This window comes from Pelobates fuscus, chromosome 9 (assembly GCF_036172605.1).
Source record: "Pelobates fuscus isolate aPelFus1 chromosome 9, aPelFus1.pri, whole genome shotgun sequence".
Taxonomy (NCBI): domain Eukaryota; kingdom Metazoa; phylum Chordata; class Amphibia; order Anura; family Pelobatidae; genus Pelobates; species Pelobates fuscus.
This window is the reverse complement of record NC_086325.1, coordinates 134,612,120-134,633,140: the sequence shown is the minus strand read 5'-3', so window position 1 is coordinate 134,633,140 and position 21,021 is coordinate 134,612,120. Positions and strand designations below refer to the sequence as shown.

Sequence of the window (21,021 nt, the reverse complement as noted above, 5' to 3'; positions counted from 1 at the left end):
GGGAGTGCTTGTACCACCCAGGCACTCCCCCCTGTGGTCAATTACCCAATCTGCAGGAGGTGATCACAGTGACAGGCAGTCACTGTGATCACTGATCCTGTGTGTCAGCCAGTGATGTGACATCACTGGCTGACACTGTCTCTGCCCCCTGTCCTGTAAAAAAAATAAAATATTAGTTAAAAAAAGAAATAAAAAAAATGACAGTTACAAATAAAATATACTTAGATCATATATATTATATATATATGATCTAAGTATATATATATATATATACACATACACACACATTTACACATACACGACGTGTATTTAAATATTAATATATATATATATATATATATTAATATCAAATTACACGTAGACTGATACTGATTAAATATATATATAATTATTGTTATATATATATTTATAAATAATATAAAAAAAATAAATATGTAAATACGTAAAAAAATAAAATAAAATAAATAATTAAAAATAAAATATTAAAAAATATATAGATGTGTTTTATTTCGTTCTAACTGTATTGTGATATTAATATATATATATTTATATCAAAATACACGTAGAACGAAATAATATATATATCTATATACATAAATATATACGTATATATCACTATATATATACCTATATATAAATAAAAATATTAAAAAAAAAATATATATATATATACGTATATATACACATATGTATATATATACATATATTAATTCTACACATATATTTATGTAATAATTTTACATAATTAGGTATCCTAATTAATTACAATTAGCGGGACCTGCCTGACCACCCATGCCGAAAGTATAGGGAATTTAATTTGCTAGCACTATATTTAACCCTATAACTTTCCAAGACACCATAAAACCTGTACATGGGGGGTACTGTTTTACTCGGGAGACTTCGCTGAACACAAATATTAGTGTTTCAAAACAGTAAAATGTATTACAACCATGATATCGCCAGTAAAAGTGACGTTTTTTGCATTTTTCACGCACAAACAGCACTTACAGGGACGATATTATTGCTGCAATACTTTTTACTGTTTTGAAACACAAATATTTGTGTTCAGCGAAGTCTCCTGAGTACAACAGTACCCCTCATGTACAGGTTTTATGGTGTTTTCAAAAATTACAGCGTCAAATATAATGCTTGTGTTTAATTTTTTTCACATTAAAATTCGCCAGATTGCTTACGTTGCCTTTATGACCCTATGGTAGCCCAAGAATGAAAATTACCCCTATGATGGCATACCATTTGCAATAGTAGACAACCAAAGGTATTGCAAATGGGGTATGTCCAGTCTTTTTTAGTAGCCACTTAGTCACAAACACTGGCCAAAATTGGCGTTTTTTGCATTTTTCACACACAAACAAATACGAACGCTAACTTTGGCCAGTGTTTGTGACCAAATGGCTACTAAAAAAGACTGGACATCGCTTATTTGCAATACCTTGGGTCGTCTACTATTGCAAATGGTATGCCATTATGGGTGTAAATTTATTTCCTGGGCTACTATACAGTCTCAAAGGCAACGTAACCAATCTGGCGAATTTCAATTTCAAATGTAACACGCTATATTTGACCCTGTAACTTCCCAAAACACCATAAAACCTGTACATAGGGGGTACTGTTTTACACGTGAGACTTTGCTGAATACAAATATGTGTATTTTATTGCAGTAAAAGCAAACAGTATTATGACATTAACAGTTAAAATGTCATGTAGAACGAAAAAAATCAAAAAAAATCTTATTTTCTCCCATTTTTTTCATATTAAATTATGTTTCATAGCTAAATATTTGATATTAAATGAAAGCCCTGTTTCCCCTGAATAAAATGATATATAATAAGGGGGGGTGCATTTAATATGAAAGAGGTGAATTACGGTTGGACAGACATATAGCGCAAATGCCAGGTTTTGTTTACGTTTTGTTTCGTTCACAACTTGTACATTTGGCTGCGGTGTTAAGGGGTTAAACACTAAATTTACAACAATAACAATGCATCTTATCTATGCAATAATTTATAAACACACTTATTATAGTTTGAAGACACATTACTGTGAATATTCGTGTTTGGAAGCCCTGGTATAAATGAACACACCAAGAATACTCACCTCTTACAAAGGAGGGACATTAGAATAAAAAAAAAGAGGGAGAGAGGGATTTGGATTCAAAATAGGGACTTATATGCGGGAAGAATTAAGTTGCATTCTAAAATAAATTATAAGTGTCAATTTATGTTTTAAATAAGCCTGTCCTATTGTGTTTTACACCCCACCTCCTACAGACGGTAAGCGCTTGAGCAGGGTCCTCTTTAACCTATTGTTCCTGTAAGTTTTCTCGTAATTGTCCTATTTATAGATAAATCCCCCCCCCCCCTTTCATAATATTGTAAAGTGCTACAGAATCTGTTGGCGTTATATAAATGGCAATAATAATAAACATTAAAGTCCATCAGCAAGCCCTAGGAATGGAATTGCTATAATTGGAGCTCAGTGAATTCAGTAATCGGGAGAATACTATGAGGACTATAGCAGCCCTGGGAGTGATGAGGGCTCTGCCCAGACTTGCCCTCACTGACCATCTCCCCACATGTCAACAGACCTGTCACTTCCTCGTGGGTCACATGACCTTTACCGTGGGGCCTGCGCAGCAGCGAGGTGCCGCGAACTACAACGGCCGACATGCTTTGCGCGCAGCTCATCGCGGTGAACAGCGGCTTCCAGAGCAGAGCCCCGTAGAGCGGTGCTGCTGGGAGATGTAGTCCCCCCCTCCTTCGGACAGCCTCTGACCGCAGGTACTTGTGGCCATGGCTTCTGTGAGTGGCCTGGAAGTACCGGAGCGGGGCCACCAGCGGCCGTTCCTGATCGGGGTCAGCGGGGGCACAGCGAGCGGCAAGGTGACAGCCTGCGGGCAGGGGGTATCCGGGGTGGGGGGTGCTGGGTATCTAGGTGGGCTCAGTAACTACCTGGTGACCTGCCAGCTTGTAGGTAATTAACCCTTCATTGTCAGGAGGGGGAGCACTGGGTCTGAGAGGGTTAACTCTGTCTGTCCTGTCTAATCTCCCAGTCTCTCTATCATATAGTGTGTGTGTGTATCTATAAATGTATAAAATTAAATTTTCTAATATTAAATTATTTCCACCTATGTCCCAGCGAGATTAAAGCTGTTCAGACTAGAATATATGTAGACTCCACCCTCTTCCAGCTTGGGGGTCTGTTATTTGGCCCCATGTTCTAGAATTAAGAATATTATAACCCAATAACCCATTGACGGCTGCCATTAGTGCAGAATGTGTACATGTAGGGTGTCCTTCCTCGGTATTCAGACACTGACACTCTGCTCTATGCTAGTGTGTAGATTTTGTATTTAAAAAAAAATGTTTTTATTTATTTGTTAAGCAGACTTTGCTCTTATGCAAACATTGACTTGCTTCACACGTGTTACCCTGTGACAGCTGGAGATATGCCAGGATCCAGTCTGTTTCCATGGCTAGATTATTGCTTCTGTTGTGGAATTTTGCAGATCTCTGGTTAATTTGTACACAATTCTATTATCAGTGATTGGAGGTGTTTGTATGTTGCTGTGCCTAACTCTTCTTAAAGCCTACTAACATTGTCCTTGACAGCAGCACCATTAAGGGCAAGTACCTCTTCACCACAAGCTCCCTTAAACCTACTGAATGTGTAAACTGCTGTACTCTATTGGAGAAGTGCTGTTAAGAGTATTAGGGAGCCCCATCCCCTCTTCCTCCCACCCTCCAAACCTATTTTCTTTCAAACATTATTCAAGCGGATTGACAATAAGCTGGGCTCTCCTGCCACACAAACCATAGCACCTCCCCTGTCACTCGGATAATGTGTATGTTGATTAAAGCTCCTAGCTTGCAGACCCTTATTGCCATTCAAGAGTTGATGGATGTGGACAAATAATGAAGAAGCAAAACCACAGCAGTAAAAGGGTGGGAATTTGGTAGTCATGAGAGTTGTTTTGTTTTGGTTTTTTTTCAGACCACGCAAACAGTTTGATAGAAAACAGGCGGATGTCACCAAAAGTCTTCGAGCTATGAAACAACGCAAATAAACTGTAATGGTTAGCTTTACCTCTAATACTGATGCTGTTTTCTCGTCTTTTTTTTGTTGTTGCTTAGTCCACAGTATGTGAGAAGATCATGGAGTTACTTGGACAGAATGAGGTTGATCATAGACAGAGGAAAGTAGTCATCTTGAGCCAGGACCGGTTCTATAAAGTGCTGACTGCGGAGCAAAAAGCCAGGGCCATAAAGGGACAGTATAATTTCGACCACCCAGGTGAGTAGAGTGATATCTAAATCAATGATGTTTTATAAATCTGTGGATACAGAAGGTCCAACCCCCCAATAAATTGTTTGAGTTGTATGACATTTGAAAAGCCTTCTACAACTTTAAGTTGTAGTGTGTTAAAGGGACACTATAGTCACCAGAACAACTACAGCTTGTTGAATTTGTTCTGGTGAATAGAATCATTACCTTCTTTTTACTGTAAACACAGTTTTTTCAGAGAAAATGCAGTGTTTATATTACAGTCTAGTGAAAACTTCACTGGCCACTCCTCAGATGACTGTTAGAGATCCTTCCTGGGTCATGGATGTCAAAAATTCATCCAAACATTCAGTGTCTCCACCCTCTGCATGCAGACACTGAACTTTCCTCATAGAGATTCATTGATTCAATTAATCTCTATGAGGAGATGTGGATTGGGGGGGGGGGGGGGGGGCTAGATGGTGGTTTTAACCCTATGAGGTCAGGAATACATTTTGTGTTCCTGGCCCTATAGTGCTCCTTTAAATAATTTTTTTTTTATAAAAAATTCCATTGCCAGGGGCGGAGCTTACCTACTGAGCGGGCCAGACGCACATGGCGAGAGCTCCCACATCTGAAGCCTTGATTCCGGACATAGAGCCCGACCACCGGATCGTGCCGGCAGCGTACACCTATCTTCATACCCAGAAGGGGATCCCTGCCGCTGAACTACCCGCACTGCAACCTGCGGCCTGCACGGGTGGGAGCCGTGGAGAGATGGCCGCTCTCCTGGTTCTCAGGGTGAAGAGGGGACACTCACTCATCGCTTCCCCCCCCCATGGACCGGAGGGGGATATCCCGGTCCCCGCCTGAAGGGGAAGCTGCAAGCCGAGGCATCATGGCAGACGCCGTTGCACTTCCAAGCAGAATGGAAGCAGCGGAGCCCAAGATGGCGGACAAGCCTGGCTTCACTACACGTGGCCTGACACATCCGCAACACAGCATAAAAAGTCCCACAGCGAAAGAGACGAAGATGGCGAAACCCGAAACAAACAGCACCCATGCCACTCCACCCAGACACACCCAGGAGTTCTTTGACCGGCTCTGCACCAGCTTATGGTCAAAACTCCGATATAAAGGCCGACCCTTCAAACAAGCAGTCCAGGCGGTAGCAGCATGGATCCGACCAGCTACCCGACGGCAACTATGTGCGTACCCACAGCGAGCCCCCAGGGCGGCCTCCAGAAGGGGACGAAGCCAGAGATTGAAACGACGAGTAGCGATAACTTGCCCCTCAGGCGCCAGCACTCACCCTCCTACACGTCCACAACCAGCAGAGAAGCCCTTAGAGAAAATGACTGTCAAGCCCCAGCAATGCATCAATCAGCCGCACCGAACCAAGAAAAGGCTACTGGGCCGCACCGAACCAAGAAAAGGCTACTGGGCCGCACCTCGGCAACCGCCGGACTGAACCTCTGGGCCCTACTAGGACCCCACCCATACGGCAAGTGGTCCCTCAAAGCCACAACACAAGAACTGCCATGCTGGAGTGGACATTATGCACAAGGTAAAAGGAGGCCCAGCCAGGGAATCGTCTGACTTACTAACTTTGGGAGCTGGTTGCCGGCCAAGATAAGTCTCCGGACAGGGACTCTAACCTAGGCTACTAATAACCGAGCGGCACCAGTGCAACAAGAATATTACGAAGGTTAAAATTGTCATTCTATTGTTAAAATGTTAGAGCTGTGTTCCTACCACTTAACGTTTAACATATTACGCATAGTAGTTCAGCTCCTGCCTAATCAGGACTAGCCAGACTAGCTCAAGCTTCAACCTGCTAGCTCGAAAAGCCTTACCCTGACACACAATACTTTAGAAACGCAGTCAATGTCAAATCATACCTAAACCAGTACATAAAGCACCGTCAATCTTGCATTTTCCCTACCATGCCCTATACATGTCTCACTCAAACACACACTACTAATGAAAACTAGACAACCTTTTGAAACGCATAAGTCACTATCTAATACAATAGTGATCATCACACAACACCGCAGAATGACACAAATGTTTATACTAGATCACTGTTTTTTTTGTTGTTTGTTTTTATGTGCAACGCTGAGACCCAACGCTGTCAGGTTAATGCAAACATATTCGTTTATCAAATAGATTGCTATCGTTTAAACAAAACTGCCTAGCTTAGCATGTTTTACAAAAAAAAAAAATTGTGCAAGTTTATCATGCCACTGTTTAACCTATATGTATTTTTATGTAAACGAACGCTGTTGTGGCGCATGACAATGCTCTGTAATCACCCGCACAACAAAAATAAAGAATTTAAAAAAAAATTCATTGCCAGATTAACCTTCTCTGAAATACTTATAGATAATCTAATTTTAAAGGGTCCAGTCTTTGCATTATTACAAAAATCTTAGTGCTTATAGTACCTAAAGATGAGGTTATAGCAGCAAAAGTTTGTAGAAACTGATGTTGCTGTAAGACAGGAGGCCAATCTCTGTTTTATCCCCAGTGTGCGGTCAGCAGATTTCTAGATATGAAGACATAGTTCCAATCATCCGTCCTAAATGATGATTGGAACTGCTTTTTGATGGAAAAACAAATGAATCTACAAGCTAATACTGCACTGACGATTATGGGATAAGATCAGTCTACATAGACCAGAATAAGATGCTCCTGATTGGAGCGTTTCATCATTGTGTAGGAGGTTGACAAAAAACAGAAACAGTATCTAGGGTTAAGCCCTTGGCATTGCTGGAGTGCCCTTCTGGTGCATGGGATCAGTGTGGAGGTGGTGTTTATTCCCTTTTACACCCATTTTCACACAGTTCCCATTTCTTTCTATTTTTTCTGGGTTGACGAAAAACCCATTTAATGGTCCACAGAGGAGAACATCTTTACAGAGTCAATTACATTTATACAATGAAGTTGGTTAATAACATCTATATATAACGACACCTCCCTTTTATACCAAAATACTGTAAATTAAGTAAAAATGTACCTTGTATTTTGTGCTGGGGGAAGGAGGGGGACGGACACATTCCTTGAGCGTTTCCACACCCCACATCACTCCTTTCCAATTAAAGGCTACTCATATAGAAGCATTTGAATGGATTCTTCTCTCTGGCTCTGAGTCAAGGAACAAAAAAATAAATCTGATGCATATTAAGAAATATAAGGAAAGGAGATAGGGAGGGTACATACAGGGCTCCCCGTGCAGGCACGCTCCCAGCGGTACCTGCAAGGGTAGAATAGTTCATCGCTTCTGGCACCAGTAGGTAGTGCATTCTAATGACCTGATGACAGATGTAATAGTTACACATAATTAACAGAGTTCCGTGTCACGTGTACCTGGGGTGTAACTAGCTCCCGGCACAAAAATGCAGAAATGCTGCATCCAGATTCCTTCCTCCTTGATCGCTTCTATTTACCCTTTAAATACTTTTATTTTCCAAGTAATGATTATTAGTTCTAGAAAGTAGATTAAATTGATGACCACCTCTTTTTCAATAAATGTTTACGTTCCGACTCGTGAATAAAAAGTCTAGTTTGTACACCTCGGGTTTTTTATTTCTGTGAAAGCATTTTTCTTTGCAGTTGTACGTATTGCATGAAACGGTATGCATGGCAATGGCTTCTGCAAATGGTACTGAAAAATGATTTAAAGGGGCACTATGGTCACCAAAACAATTTTAGCTTAATGTAGCAGGTTTGGCAGATAGATCATGCCCCTGCAGTCTCGCTGCTCAATTCCCTGCCATGTAGGAGATATATCACATTGTCTTTTTTATACAGTCACACCTCTCTGCATATGACGTGCACAGCCTAAACACTACAAATAGAGAGAAACTTCCTTTATTGCAAATTCTGTGTAATTTAGAATGTATCTCATGCTCTGTTAATAGCCTTCTAGACCCTGCAGGACCTCCTGAGTGTGATTAAAGTTAATTTAACCGAGTGAGAGATTAAAAAAAGATCAAAAGCAAGTAAACATCTGATTGAAATTGAAACTATTCTTTTTTTCATTCTGGCTGTCAGTCACAGCCAGGGGAGGTGTGGCTAGGGCTGCATAAACCGAAACAAAAGTAATTTAACTGCTAAATGGCGGATAATTGAGCAGTGAGACTGCAGGGTATGATCTATACACAAACAAAAGCTTCTTTACACTAAATGTTTCGATCCCTATAGTATCCCTTTAGTTAATTTTACAGCACTTTATCTATTGCAGAATATAAAACAAAATATTTGCAATTTTCTAATTGGGTTGTATATATTTGTTACAAGTTATCTTACATTGCACTTTGATACCTGTGCTAATATTTTTGTGCATACAATTGCAGTTTTCATTTTAAGTCTTAAAATAAATATCTGTAAGTTTGGTCAGTGCTGTAAAATGTCATTTATCGTTTCCCTCCTAGACGCATTTGATAATGATTTGATGTACAGAACATTAACCAGTATCGTAGATGGTCATATCGTGGATGTGCCTTTATATGATTTTGTTACGCACTCTAGGTAAGTGTATGTGTTTATGCAAAAAGCAGAAATCTAACATTAAAAACCAAAGAAAAAAAGTTACCTGCGCTCTTCCCAAATCCCTATGCATATTTAAACAAATGAAGGTTATTTAGTTTCTCCAATGGCAATGAGAAGCTTTAGCCCACCTGCCACATTAAAGGCAAACCTCTCAGGTGGGTCCTACACTAACCTTTCACCTTGCTTCCTTGAGGCTCTGGCAAAGATATCTCTAATGAGACAGAAAGGGGTATTTGGGAGAGAGCGCAGGTAACTTTTTTCCTTTGGTTTTTACTGTATGAATTGGGGCTGATGTGTACTATGGTCGTTGCTGCCGCCCAGGAGTGATGGGAGTTTGAGCGCAGAACTTTTTGTATTCACTTTTGAATCACACAGCTATGTTACAATGTTGCCGCCCATCCCATGTGTTTCTTATTAGGGGTTAATAAGCATGTAGCAGTGTCTCATTGGAGAAACAACATAACCTCCATTTGTTTAAAAATACATAGGGATTTAGGAAGAGTGCAGGTAACTTTTTTCTTTGGTTTTTACTGTATGTATTGCGGCTGATGTACTTTTGTCATTGCTGCCGCCCAGAAGTGATGGGAGTTTGAGCACACGGCTTGTTTTTTGTATTAGAAATCTAACATTGTCATAACTAAAAAAAGTCTCACTTTTATTTTTTTTAATTTTTTTTTTAAACATCCGTGCAACCCAATATTTATTTTTTCAATGTGATTTTACTAGCTGATCATTTTGCCTATGAATCCAATAATGAGGGTTCCTTTACAAAACTTCAAGTTGTAGTGAGTTAAATAAAAAATAGCTGATCTAGAAGAAAATCAGCGATCGTAACAGCTTGGTTATTTTTGCCTATATTTAGCCATATAAACTTCTGTTTGCCATAAAGCGGAGTTAGGGAATAAACCCTTTGGCAACCATAACCACTTACATGATGGAATCTTAAATTTAAAGGCATGCTCCAACCAAAAAACAATGTGTTCATAAAATGCTGGTTTTGGTTAGAACAATCTTTCTAAGGTGGCCAGCCCCATAAATTAAAAAATGAAATTCAAAATTAATAAAACCCCACTGACGAGGACTAACAAGGCTGAAACATCATCCAGGGTGGTTGTATCCCTCGAACAGAGAGAGCTGGCCTGCATTTTGGATCTGGGCCACCCTTTTGGGTGCATTAGTGTTCTATGCAAGTGGTTTGGGTTCTCTCTGTAATGGCACATGATGAGCTAAAACCAGCTTGAGATCTGAGCGGGGACCCACTGAAGGGCCACCTATTTGAGCTGTTGTCTGTTTTAAGTATTCTCTTGAACCAACAAACAAGCAAATGCTAGGTTCCATCTCTGAGTCCAAGTTCTCCCTGCAGCCTGACCCTTCTTGGCTGAAGGGAAGGAAGGGCAGGTAAGGCATGAATGAGGGTACAATTCTATCATTGGCTGGCTGACATCATCATGCTGTGCTTGGAGGTGTCAGATCCCAATTTTGCATAGAATTGACATTAGCCAGCCAGGAACTTTGTTGTGGGCTGGCTAATGACTCTGTCAGAGATGGAGTTACACCTACGGCAGCTAAGGGGTTAATATCTACATGTGCAGCGTTTTTAAAGTAAACTGCTGTACTTGGAGACTTCAGGCACCATGAACACTGCAAATGGATGAAATGGTGATGGTGCTTGCGGTAACCATTTTAACAGCTGAACCAGCATTCCATTGTGCATGATGGAGAAAGCGTTCTCTTCAAAATAATAATTCTGTGTGAACTCTGCCCTCAGACAGCACAAATGCTTAGAATGTTTTTATTTGATTTTCATTTAACTGCAGGAGGGATTTAAAAATTAATTTCATATAAAATATAAAGGTTTAGGCTGTTTTTCTGTCTGACCAGACTATTTAAAACTCGAAAAGCTACAATTTCTGGGGAAATTGTGTGAAGTGTTCTTGCCTCCACCAGTAGTCTACAACTGGAGTGGGCGGAGTAACTTATGTATTTATATAGCACATTTAATTGCTTCACAGTTACATTAACCCCTTAACGCCGTTACGGCGTTCTATGCCGTCCCCATTTAAATGGGCTTTAAAGCCGTTGCGGCGGCATAGAACGCCGTAACGGCTTGCAGCCCCAGGAGGTGAGATTTACTTACCTCCGCCAGGATCCTCTTCGGGAGGACTGCCTGACAGCCCTCCCCAGGCAAATTAGGCCCCCGGGGCCATGTGATCGCTCTCAAAGAGCGATCACATGGCCCCCTATAGCTGGCTGTGGATCTGCCAGCAGGGGGACTGTCTGAAATGTCAGACAGTCTCCCTGCTGGTTGGAAGTAGTAAAAAAATAGAAATGTCAAAATAAATTTAATGTATAAATGTAACGTCATACATAGTGTATTTTAATATTAATATAAGTATATATATATATATGTGTATTAAAATACACTTAGAATGACGTGACATATATACAAGATATATATTTATGTAATACATCTATATATATTTTATATTTATATATACACGTATAATTACAATAGTAAATAAATAAAATTAAAATATTTAAAAAAAGTTAAATAAATTATATATACATATGCAATTTAATTCTAACTGCATTTTATAAAATATATATATATATATATATATATATATATATATATACAGATAAATATAAAATGAAGGAACAGTTGCAGTTTAGAAATTGCCCTTCAAATTTGAGGTGGCTAGAGTGGAGTTTCAATGAATGTCAATGGACGGCGTGAGTTGCAAACAAATGGTCATATTGTGAATACTATCAGGACTATGGCTTAGCCGTGGGCATTTTTAGTGGCAGCAGGGATAGCTGAACGGTTTGATATAAGATTTGTTTAGGTGGGCTTGAAAATGAGGGAGTGGTGGCAGTTTAGAAATCATGTCCTGATTTTTCAGCTCACACTCTAACTTTTGTCAGCTCCCACTTTAATTTGCCACAAAAACTACGATATTTCGTGAACCATTCGGCCAAACGTTCCACAAAGTAATAGCACACCAATCGGGAACAATCCACACGTTTCGGTATATTACTGTCTATGTAGTGTAAAAACTGTGGGAGGAGTTAGGGTGGTAAATTTTATTTTTTAATTCTCTATTTTGTTCGGGTGATACAATATAGTTGAGCAAGGTAAAAGACTATTTTTAATTTTATACATCTAGGTAATGGCTAGAATCACATAGGAGTTTTCGATTTTTAGGCTGTTAACGTCAAATAACTCTGTCTACTAGGTGGCTTGGTCGAAACGTGAGTGTCTAGGGGTATGGGGTATAACTCCTGTTAGTAGTATTGTTGCCCCCTAACCTATGGGGGGGGGGGGGGAAGGTTGTCACTTTGTGCGATTCGCTGGTACCGCTGGGCACAAAAGGGTTGATTCTGGAGGCATCCCAGGAGTGGCTTGCACCCGCCGCGCTAGTCTGGGCCTGTAATCCAAGCGCCTGGAGAAATATAGCTTCCTCTGAGGGTCACGTTGCCTTGAAAGTCTGTCCATTGGTGACTGTGAGAGCTCTGGGGAAAGACCATCTGTAAGGGAGCCCAGCCCCTTGTAAGGTTTTTGTGATCGGCTGCATTGATTTTCGCCAGAGCAGGGTGGCTCTGCTGAGGTCCTGGAAAAACGTAAGGGTGTGCGTTTCAAATTGTAATGGGGTCTTGCCCTTCACTGCATTGAGGAGCCTGTTCTTGTCGGCAAGGGCTTGGCAGCAGAGAATAATGTCTCGTGGGGCCTTAGCTGGGGCTTGTGAGGATTTCGCTATGCGGTACATACCATCAAAGGCTATTTGTTTCGCGTTTTTTGCGGGCATGATGGAGGAGACTAGGCGCCTGACGAAGTGGGGGAGTTCCTCAGACGGGAGTGCGTCCGCCACCCCGCGGATTTTGAAATTTCTGTTCCGCTCTCTATCCTCCAGCTGGGCCAGCCTGATGCCTTGATGTATTTGCGCTGTTTGGAGGAGTTGCACGGTGTCATTGATGGTGTCCATGCCCTGTTTCAGGCCAGTAATTTCCCCTTCAGTCTGTAGGACCCTGTTTGTCACTGCTTGAACCTCCGTCTGCACTCATTTGAGCTCTGCTGAGAACGTTTGCTGGATGTGCACTAGAAGGTTGTATATGTCCTGTTTAGTGGACGGTGCATGTCCATCTGCTATCGCCGGGGCCTCCGGCATGAAGAGCTTTGCAGCAGGTTGGTCAGGCACTTTGTTAGGGCCTGGGGGTGTTGCTTCCCTGGTCCTAGAGGTCAGCATATGGCCGATGTCCTGGCCGTCCCTGGTTGAGGGTTGGTTTGTTTTCTGGGATTTGCGCACCATATCACCTCTCAGGGAGGTTTGGCTGTGGCACTCTAGGGTTGCTTCCCTCTCTAGGCCTGTTCCGAGCCAGTATGGGTCGCTTTGCAGCCGCTGACTTACCACGTGGTAGGCCCGAGAGCTTCGGCGCCGGGTTTTGGCGGTCGCGGGAAAAACGAAGGGCATCCGCTTGTTCGCGTACTCCTCCTCTGCTTGTTGGAGGTGTTTGTATCCCGGTCACTGCACTTGTTTCCGCGTTATTAACGATTTTGTCGTGGCTTGCCACAGAGCTGTGGGTAAGTGCGTCTGCTTCGGATCGCTGCTTGGCTCCGCCCCTCTAGGGTGGTAAATTTGGCTATAATAAGAATAATATATATGTGAGATAATAGTAAGTGGTCTTGCCATGCAAGAACACTTAATTGCCGTGCAATTTTAAACAAAAAAAATAAAAAAATAAAAATCTTTAAAAAAAAAACCTCCATTCTCTGTCATCACACTGTAGGCTGTCTGAGACCACGACGGTGTACCCTGCAGACGTACTGCTGTTTGAAGGAATCCTTGCTTTCTACAATCAAGAAATTAGGGACATGTTCCAGCTCAAACTGTTTGTGGACACAGATTCTGATGTTAGATTGTCCCGTAGAGGTAAGTCAGTTTTAATTGATTGGGGCTATTTACTAAAGGCCGCTTTGACTCCAGTGTCCTTTAAGATGATTATATAAATTATAGAAAAGCTTACACAGACAGTATTCAATAGCAGCTGTCCATACCTTTTAGCTTTTGCATAAATTATGGACTATGTACTTTGAATTTCTCTTGCCTGATTCATTAGAATAGCCACAGTTAGACACCCAGACTGTAATAATATCCCAGATCTTCTTAAGAGCATTAACTCCACCAATGGTTCCTGAAAGCAGCACAGGTCAAGGTGCAGAACCGCACTTATGTTTTTAGAGTTGTCAACATCACTTCAATCTGCTCCATGAATAGTAAATTAGCTTTTTGCCGAGAGCCACACAAAATGATTCACTTGTGTTATTCAATACTCAGTGCAAGGGTTGTGTAGTATAGAATTCTGTTGCTTCCCTTAGCCGTGGTCCAGGGACACGATTCTGTGTCCAGAGAAAGATTCATTACTTGTAACTGAAGCATTTTCTTGTGGAGAAACGTTTTCTCTGTCCTCATATAATTTAGGCAATGCAACTCCAGACGGATATTTGGGCACATTAAGGTCTTGTCCATTAGGAATAGTTATTACCCTTTACTGTGATGGAGAGAGACCCTTGATTTTTTTCAGTCTAGCAATATATGGAATATGCTAAACAGAGCACAGACAAAGCTGTAACAATTGTTTCAGCAAATATAATTCATAAATGGGATATTTCATGAAAACAAACAACAAATCTCCTAATTCTATAAATTAGAGAAAAGTTAACCCCTTTAGACCGCAGCCAAATGTACAAGTTGTGATCCAAAAAAACGTAAACAAAACCTGGCATTTGCGCTATATGTCTGTCCAACCATAATTCACCTCTTTCATATTAAATGCACCCCCCATTATTATATATCATTTTATTCAGGGGAAACGGGGCTTTCGTTTAACATCAAATATTTAGGTATGGAACATAATTTAATATGAAAAAAATATTTAAAAAATGGGAGAAAATAAGAATTTTTTTTTAATTTTTTTAGTTCTACGTGACATTCTAACTGTGAATGTCATAATACTGTTTGCTTTTACTGCAATACAATACACATATTTGTATTCAGCGATGTCTCGCGTGTAAAACAGTACCCCCTATGTACACGTTTTATGGTGTTTTGGGAAGTTACAGGGTCAAATATAGCGTGTTACATATTTCAGTTTTTTTACATTGAAATTCGCCAGATTGGTTACGTTGCCTTTGAGACCATATGGTAGCCCAGAAATAAGAATTACCCCCATGATGGCATACCATTTGCAAAAGTAGACAACCTAAGGTATTGCAAATTGAGTATGTCCAGTCTTTTTTAGTAGCCACTTGGTCACAAACACTGGCCAAAGTTAGTGTTAATATTTGAAAATGCAAAAAACTAATTTGAACGCAAATTTTGGCCAGTGTTTGTGACTAAGTGGCTACTAAAAAAACTGAACATACCCTATTTGCAATACCCTGGGTTGTCTACTATTGTAAATGGTATGCCATCATGGGGATAATTTTCATTCCTGGGCTACCATACGGTCTCAAAGGCAACCTGGCGAATTTTAATGTGAAAAAACTGAAACGCAAACCTTATATTTGACTCTGTAACTTTTGAAAACACCATAAAACCTGTACATGAGGGGTACTGTTATACTCAGGAGACTTTGCTGAACACAAATATTAGTGTTTCAAAACAGTAAAACGTATCACAACAATTATATCGTCAGTGTAAGTGCCATTTGTGTGTGAAAAATGCAAAAAATGTCACTGTCACTGACGATATCGTCGTTGTAATATATTTTACTGTTTTGAAACACTAATATTTGTGTTCAGCGAAGTCTTCCGAGTAAAACAGTACCCCCCATGTACAGGTTTCATGGTGTCTTGGAAAGTTACAGAGTTAAATATAGTGCTAGACAATGTAATTCCCTGAACTTTTGGCCTGGGTTGGCAGGCAGGTCCTGCAAATTGTAATTAATAAAATGACCTAATTATGTAAAATTATTACATAAATATATGCGTAGAATTATTATATATATATGTGTGTATATATATATATGTGTGTATATATATGTATATCATTTTTTTAATTATTTTTATTTATATATAGGTATATACGTATATACTTATGTATATAGATATATATATTATTTCGTTCTACATGTATTTTGATATCAATATATATATATTAATTTTAAAATACAGTTAGAACGAAATTACGCATGTTTATATATTTATCTTTTTTTATTATTTTTTTATTTATTTTTTTTACGTATTTATATATGTATTTATTTTTTATTATATATAAATATATATATATATATATATAATAAATTATATATATATTTAATCAATATCATTGTACGTGTATTTTGATATTAATATATATATATAATTATGTATATATTAATATTAAAATACACGTAGACAGTGTATGCATATTTATGTGTATGTGTGTATATGTGTGTATATATATATACTTAGATCATATATATAATAAATATATATATGATCTAAGTATATATAATTTATTTTTACACTGTTTTAACATTTTTTTTTTTTTTTCAGACAGCAGGGGGAGTACCTGTCATTACAGGCACTCCTCCTGCTGGCAATGCCTTGGACGGCTATGCCGTCCATGTGATCGCGGGGTCCTCGCAAGGACCTCGCGATCACATGGCCCTGGGCGGCTGAAGAGGACGCAGGGGGACTCCCTGGGCTCCCAGGTAAGTCCCCCATACCGCGATCGCCGGCGTGGGATCGCCGGCGACCGGGTAAGTACATAAGATCGCAGGACGTACTATGCCGTCCTGCGGCTTTTAGAGCCACCAAAATAAGGACGGCATAGTACGTCCTGCGGTCTTAAGGGGTTAATGAGGGATGGTGGTCGTGGTCTGATTTCCATACCCTGGTATATTCTTGCTTGTGCTGGTTACTAGGATTTGGACTGTGGGTCATAAGTCTTCTCTTTCAGTTCTTCGTGACATGAAAAGAGGCCGAGATCTGGAGCAGATCCTTACACAATACACCACCTTCGTAAAACCTGCGTTTGAGGAGTTCTGTTTGCCGGTAATGTACAGCTCGTTGGGGATGGAATGTAAATAAAATTATTAGGCCTAAAAGTAGATCTTCTGCTTGTAAGATTTTTGCAAGAAAAAACATGCTTTTAAATTCACAAGCCCTACTAAGCACACTGTGCATGGCACTACTGAAGGAATGCTCATGTATGGCATTTCTCTCTAGATGCTTGGGTGTACACAAGCATTGTCAAGACATCCTGTGGCGACCTAGTTGCCCTGAATGTAGAAATACACTGGAGGTGTGTTTGGTTTGTTTTTCTTTTTTTACAACCTCTGTTGTATTATTTACTCATGTAAATGTTTAAATAGCATTTACTGGGGTGAGGAACAAATAACCAACAAGGGCAGTCCCACTTATAGGAACACACTATTGACATTTTCTGCAGTTTTCATTGTGGGTGTATCTAAAACCAGCTTGCAATAACAGCGTTTCTATTGTCTGCAGCCTTTGCAATTCCTCCCCTTAAAACCCCTCGGTCTGTGCCGGCGAATACACCAATCGGATGCTTCTCAATTTAACAAAACTAATTTTCTATTAGCTCTGGAGAACGAACTAAAGTGGAAGTAAACCTCCCTGGCTGTCTTGAGTGAGATCCAGGGTTGTGTTCCTGCCCCAGTTATAAAAATGCAAATAGCTATTGGATTAGCACTTATATGAAACGGTCGAAAATAATAAAAATTAGAATCCAGCCACATAAAGCACATCAGAAAGGTCAAGTTGTTTTGACTGTTCCTTCAGAGTTGCCCCAATAAGGCTTTTTTTTCCTACATACATTACTTCCACGTGTCGATCGCCAACACAAGAAAAACTTTGCCCCAAAATATAACTGTTTAAATGCAGCTGAAAAAGAAATCGGTACAATAATCAAGAAAACGCATCTCTTGGTTGAGTTCCTTAATGTTCTGCTCGTGAGCGTTGTGAGATGCACCCTCAAAAATGGCATCTAGGACAAACAATGGAATGCTCTGCCTACCAGTACAGAGTATTACTTGGTCACGGTTCTTTTCGAAAGTTGAAAGTAAATTTCATTTTTCAGGCCACGGTAGCATAGCTGACTTAAAGAATTTTTCCATTCTGGCTATTTTGACCTTATTTTTGATATTCACTTTGAATTGTCGCTTTATTAAAAATGTTTAGTTTTTAAGGTTAATAAGGTTGAGTACTGCAATACCATATGTTCTTATACTCAATCTGGAGTTGAATATAAACTACTGTATAGTAGTTGTGAACAGCATTAATTGTAGAAATATTGATTATAGCTAATAACTTTTCTTTTTTTTTTCTGAGGGGGAGAATTCTTCCCTTGAACATGTTTAAATGGAGAAATGCTTTGAAATTGCTTAATGGAGCATCTAGCAAAAGAGTGTCTGTTACGATATTGCAGTCTCTACTTTTATTAGACTAACTTATTTGTAATAACTAATGCGTGGATCTCACTTTTTCCAGACTAAGAAGTATGCGGATGTGATTATCCCACGTGGTGTGGATAACATGGGTGAGTAATATGCATGCGGGGTGTGCTAGAATGGGGAATCAGGAAAACTATCAATTCTATAAGAGGATATTTTTACTTTCCAGTTGGATAGTACAGAATGAGCTGATTGAAGCACATCTGTTAGAAGTATTATTTCTTTCCATATGATTAACCGTTGAACAAAGTTCATAATAAAAATGTAAAAAAAAAAAATAGGTTTTATCATATAAGAAGTTGTAGGCAGAAGCACAATCTTTTCAGCGGTCATCTTCTCATTTGATATTTCATGTAAACACTGCCAACCACAATTTTTATGTTTATGTTGCAGCCGAATTCTCACACCTGCACACTAATGCCATTAAACATGTGGTTGAACACGGCAAGCTGCTGTCAGTCAGGCTACAGCTGACAGAAAGGGGACTGCTTGTTATTATTCTGGGTAGCAATGTACATTAAATCTATACAATTGGCACATTTCCAAATAAAAGCAAACTCCTCCTCTGTTTGAAAAGAAAAATACATCTCCCTGTTGATCAAGTAGTTAGGTTTTTTTCCCCCTTTTCCAACCCTGTTTCTGTATCATAGACAGTAGCAGACCCCTCCTGCAACATTCTCTGATGGCATCACTAAAAAAAAAAAATCAGTCCATCTTGGTCCATGAATATGTCTTCAGCAGCAATGCTCTAGACAAGTCCTAGCCAAACTGGAGCATCATGGGAAAATATTATCCAGCCTTTAACCTAGTTTATTTGTGAATGGGTTTCAGAAAGGTTACAGAGTTTGAATGCTCCTTGAGATACAACCGTTGATCCAGCGGTCTAGTTAATTACGTTTACACTTCTAGGGATTTTCTAACATGGTTAGTCTAAGACTTGTGAATCATTCTAAGCAGCTGGATTAGCCAACATTGACCCATTGTTGTTTCCAGTGGCCATTAACCTGATTGTGCAGCACATTCAAGACATCCTAAATGGTGACATCTGTAAGTGGCAGCGTGGCGCTGTGAATGGCCGTTCTCAGAAGAGGACCTTCCCAGGTCAGGGGGAAACAACGGGTATTCTTGTACCTGGGAAACGCACGCACCGGGAGTCGAGCAGCCGGCCACACTAAGAGAACCCGACACAAAGTGTCCACAGCTCCATTTCTTCCTCCATTACTCATATTTCCAAGAGGAGAGGTTTTTGGGACGGTAACAGAGGCAACAAGCTGGCAACTAAGGATTAGCTTTCAACCCCCTCCAGCAGACCAGGTGTCCACGAATCACCCAAGATGTGTAATATTTTTTCCCCTCCTGTTGCAAGTATTCACTTGTCAGTGTTGCAGCTTGAGTGGGCTCTCACAACTAACTAAAGGCTTCTTTTTAAATGTAACTATGTGAGCATTTTGTGCCAGATCAAGGCATGCTCATTTTGGGGACACTCAGAATATTAGTCTTTTTATGCACCTTAATCGTGTGTATACACACAGCACATAACCTAGTGCCCCAATTTTTCCATAAACTAATGATGTACACAACATGACATCCTATGGGTGGAAGCTTTAGCATTCAGCAAGTTGTATTCATATATATAATTTGTATAAACAGTCTATAGACTTACTGAACTTACTAAGTACATTGATGATGTATCTCAACTTAGCCCTAAGCGGAATGTCAAAAATAAGGGGAAGTGAATCATCAAAAGAAAGGAATCTTCTATTTTTATTCAATGATTGGGGTGCAGGCTGCTTATCAATGTGATGTCATATACATGTCCATTAATTCATACCATATCTTGTAGAATGGATAGATTTCAGGAACTTCCTGATAATTTTGAAAAAGCGAGAAGGTATTTCTAGGTAAATATAGTCTATATAATGCATGTAAATGGGTAGTTCTGCCCTGGGATAGAGTATGAATGTAAAGGAACTGAACCTCCAAAAGGAGGTCTCCAAAAGCCATAGATCTCCAGATGTTGTCTAACACTGTAGTAAAGGGACAGTAAGACTACTGCCACTTTGGCAGCCAGAGCACAGGCATATCATCTACAGTAATATGATATAATTTATTATTTTCTAAAGTTCTAGGAAAGCTATTGCATGCTGTAATACAGAGCACGTGGCAATGTTCTGTATTAACAAATCAATTTAACTCACCATTGGAAAAAAAAAAACAACATTCTTATGACAACCTGTCTTCAAAAAGATTTCAGGTGGTTTTATCCAGAACAGACCCCAAGTTCTAAGAATTATACTGACAACTGTCAGGGAAGATTCTCAATAGCGCTCCTTCAGTACATTGCACAGGATCTCATCTGATATAAGCACAGCGGGCTGTATTCACTTAAGAGCGTGTTACAGTGACTTAGGAATGAAGTGGCAAAACACAGGCCAAAAAGAGCAAAGCTTTCCTTTAACCCCTTTTACACTTGACTCTTCTGTCTAGAATTTTGCTAGTTTGTTCTCAAGTCACCAGGGGTTCAGGTTGGTTTACAGATCTATGCATGAAAGAGTTAATGGATTCTGGACTGTTATTTAGAACGACCTTGAGAATCCCGTACTGTGTCTTAATGGTATACATTTCAGTATTGACTGTCTAACTGTTAATGTTCTGTATGGCAATTTATTATATATATATATATATATATATATATATATATATATATATATATACACACAGTTGTATATT

At 39.7% G+C, this 21,021-nt stretch overlaps 1 protein-coding gene across 3 annotated transcripts; it reads left to right on the top strand.

The window, feature by feature from the left end:
* Nucleotides 1-2,719: 2,719 nt before the first annotated feature.
* Nucleotides 2,720-20,974, top strand: UCK1 (uridine-cytidine kinase 1). Of its 3 annotated transcripts, none has more exons than XM_063432470.1 (7): nt 2,720-2,798; nt 4,152-4,311; nt 8,718-8,814; nt 13,621-13,763; nt 16,776-16,870; nt 18,329-18,377; nt 19,285-20,974. In XM_063432470.1, the coding sequence occupies exons 2-7, from the start codon at nt 4,173-4,175 to the stop codon at nt 19,464-19,466; spliced, it is 705 nt and encodes a 234-aa protein (XP_063288540.1). In that variant the 5' UTR covers nt 2,720-2,798; nt 4,152-4,172; the 3' UTR covers nt 19,467-20,974. The 3 variants fall into 3 exon arrangements, with proteins under 3 accessions (XP_063288540.1, XP_063288539.1, XP_063288538.1); XM_063432469.1 differs by lacking the exon at nt 19,285-20,974 and adding an exon at nt 18,942-19,095 and having other exon boundaries at nt 2,757-2,900; XM_063432468.1 differs by having other exon boundaries at nt 2,760-2,900.
* The last annotated feature ends 47 nt before the right edge of the window (nt 20,975-21,021 follow it).

Bases quoted from the DNA above. Each gene is read 5' to 3' on its own strand.
- UCK1 (XM_063432468.1), top strand. From the start codon at position 2,811: ATGGCTTCTGTGAGTGGCCTGGAAGTACCGGAGCGGGGCCACCAGCGG. The intron at 8,815-13,620 runs GTAAGTGTATGT...ATCACACTGTAG, and splicing joins GATTTTGTTACGCACTCTAG to GCTGTCTGAGACCACGACGG. The intron at 16,871-18,328 runs GTAATGTACAGC...CACTTTTTCCAG, and splicing joins TTGAGGAGTTCTGTTTGCCG to ACTAAGAAGTATGCGGATGT.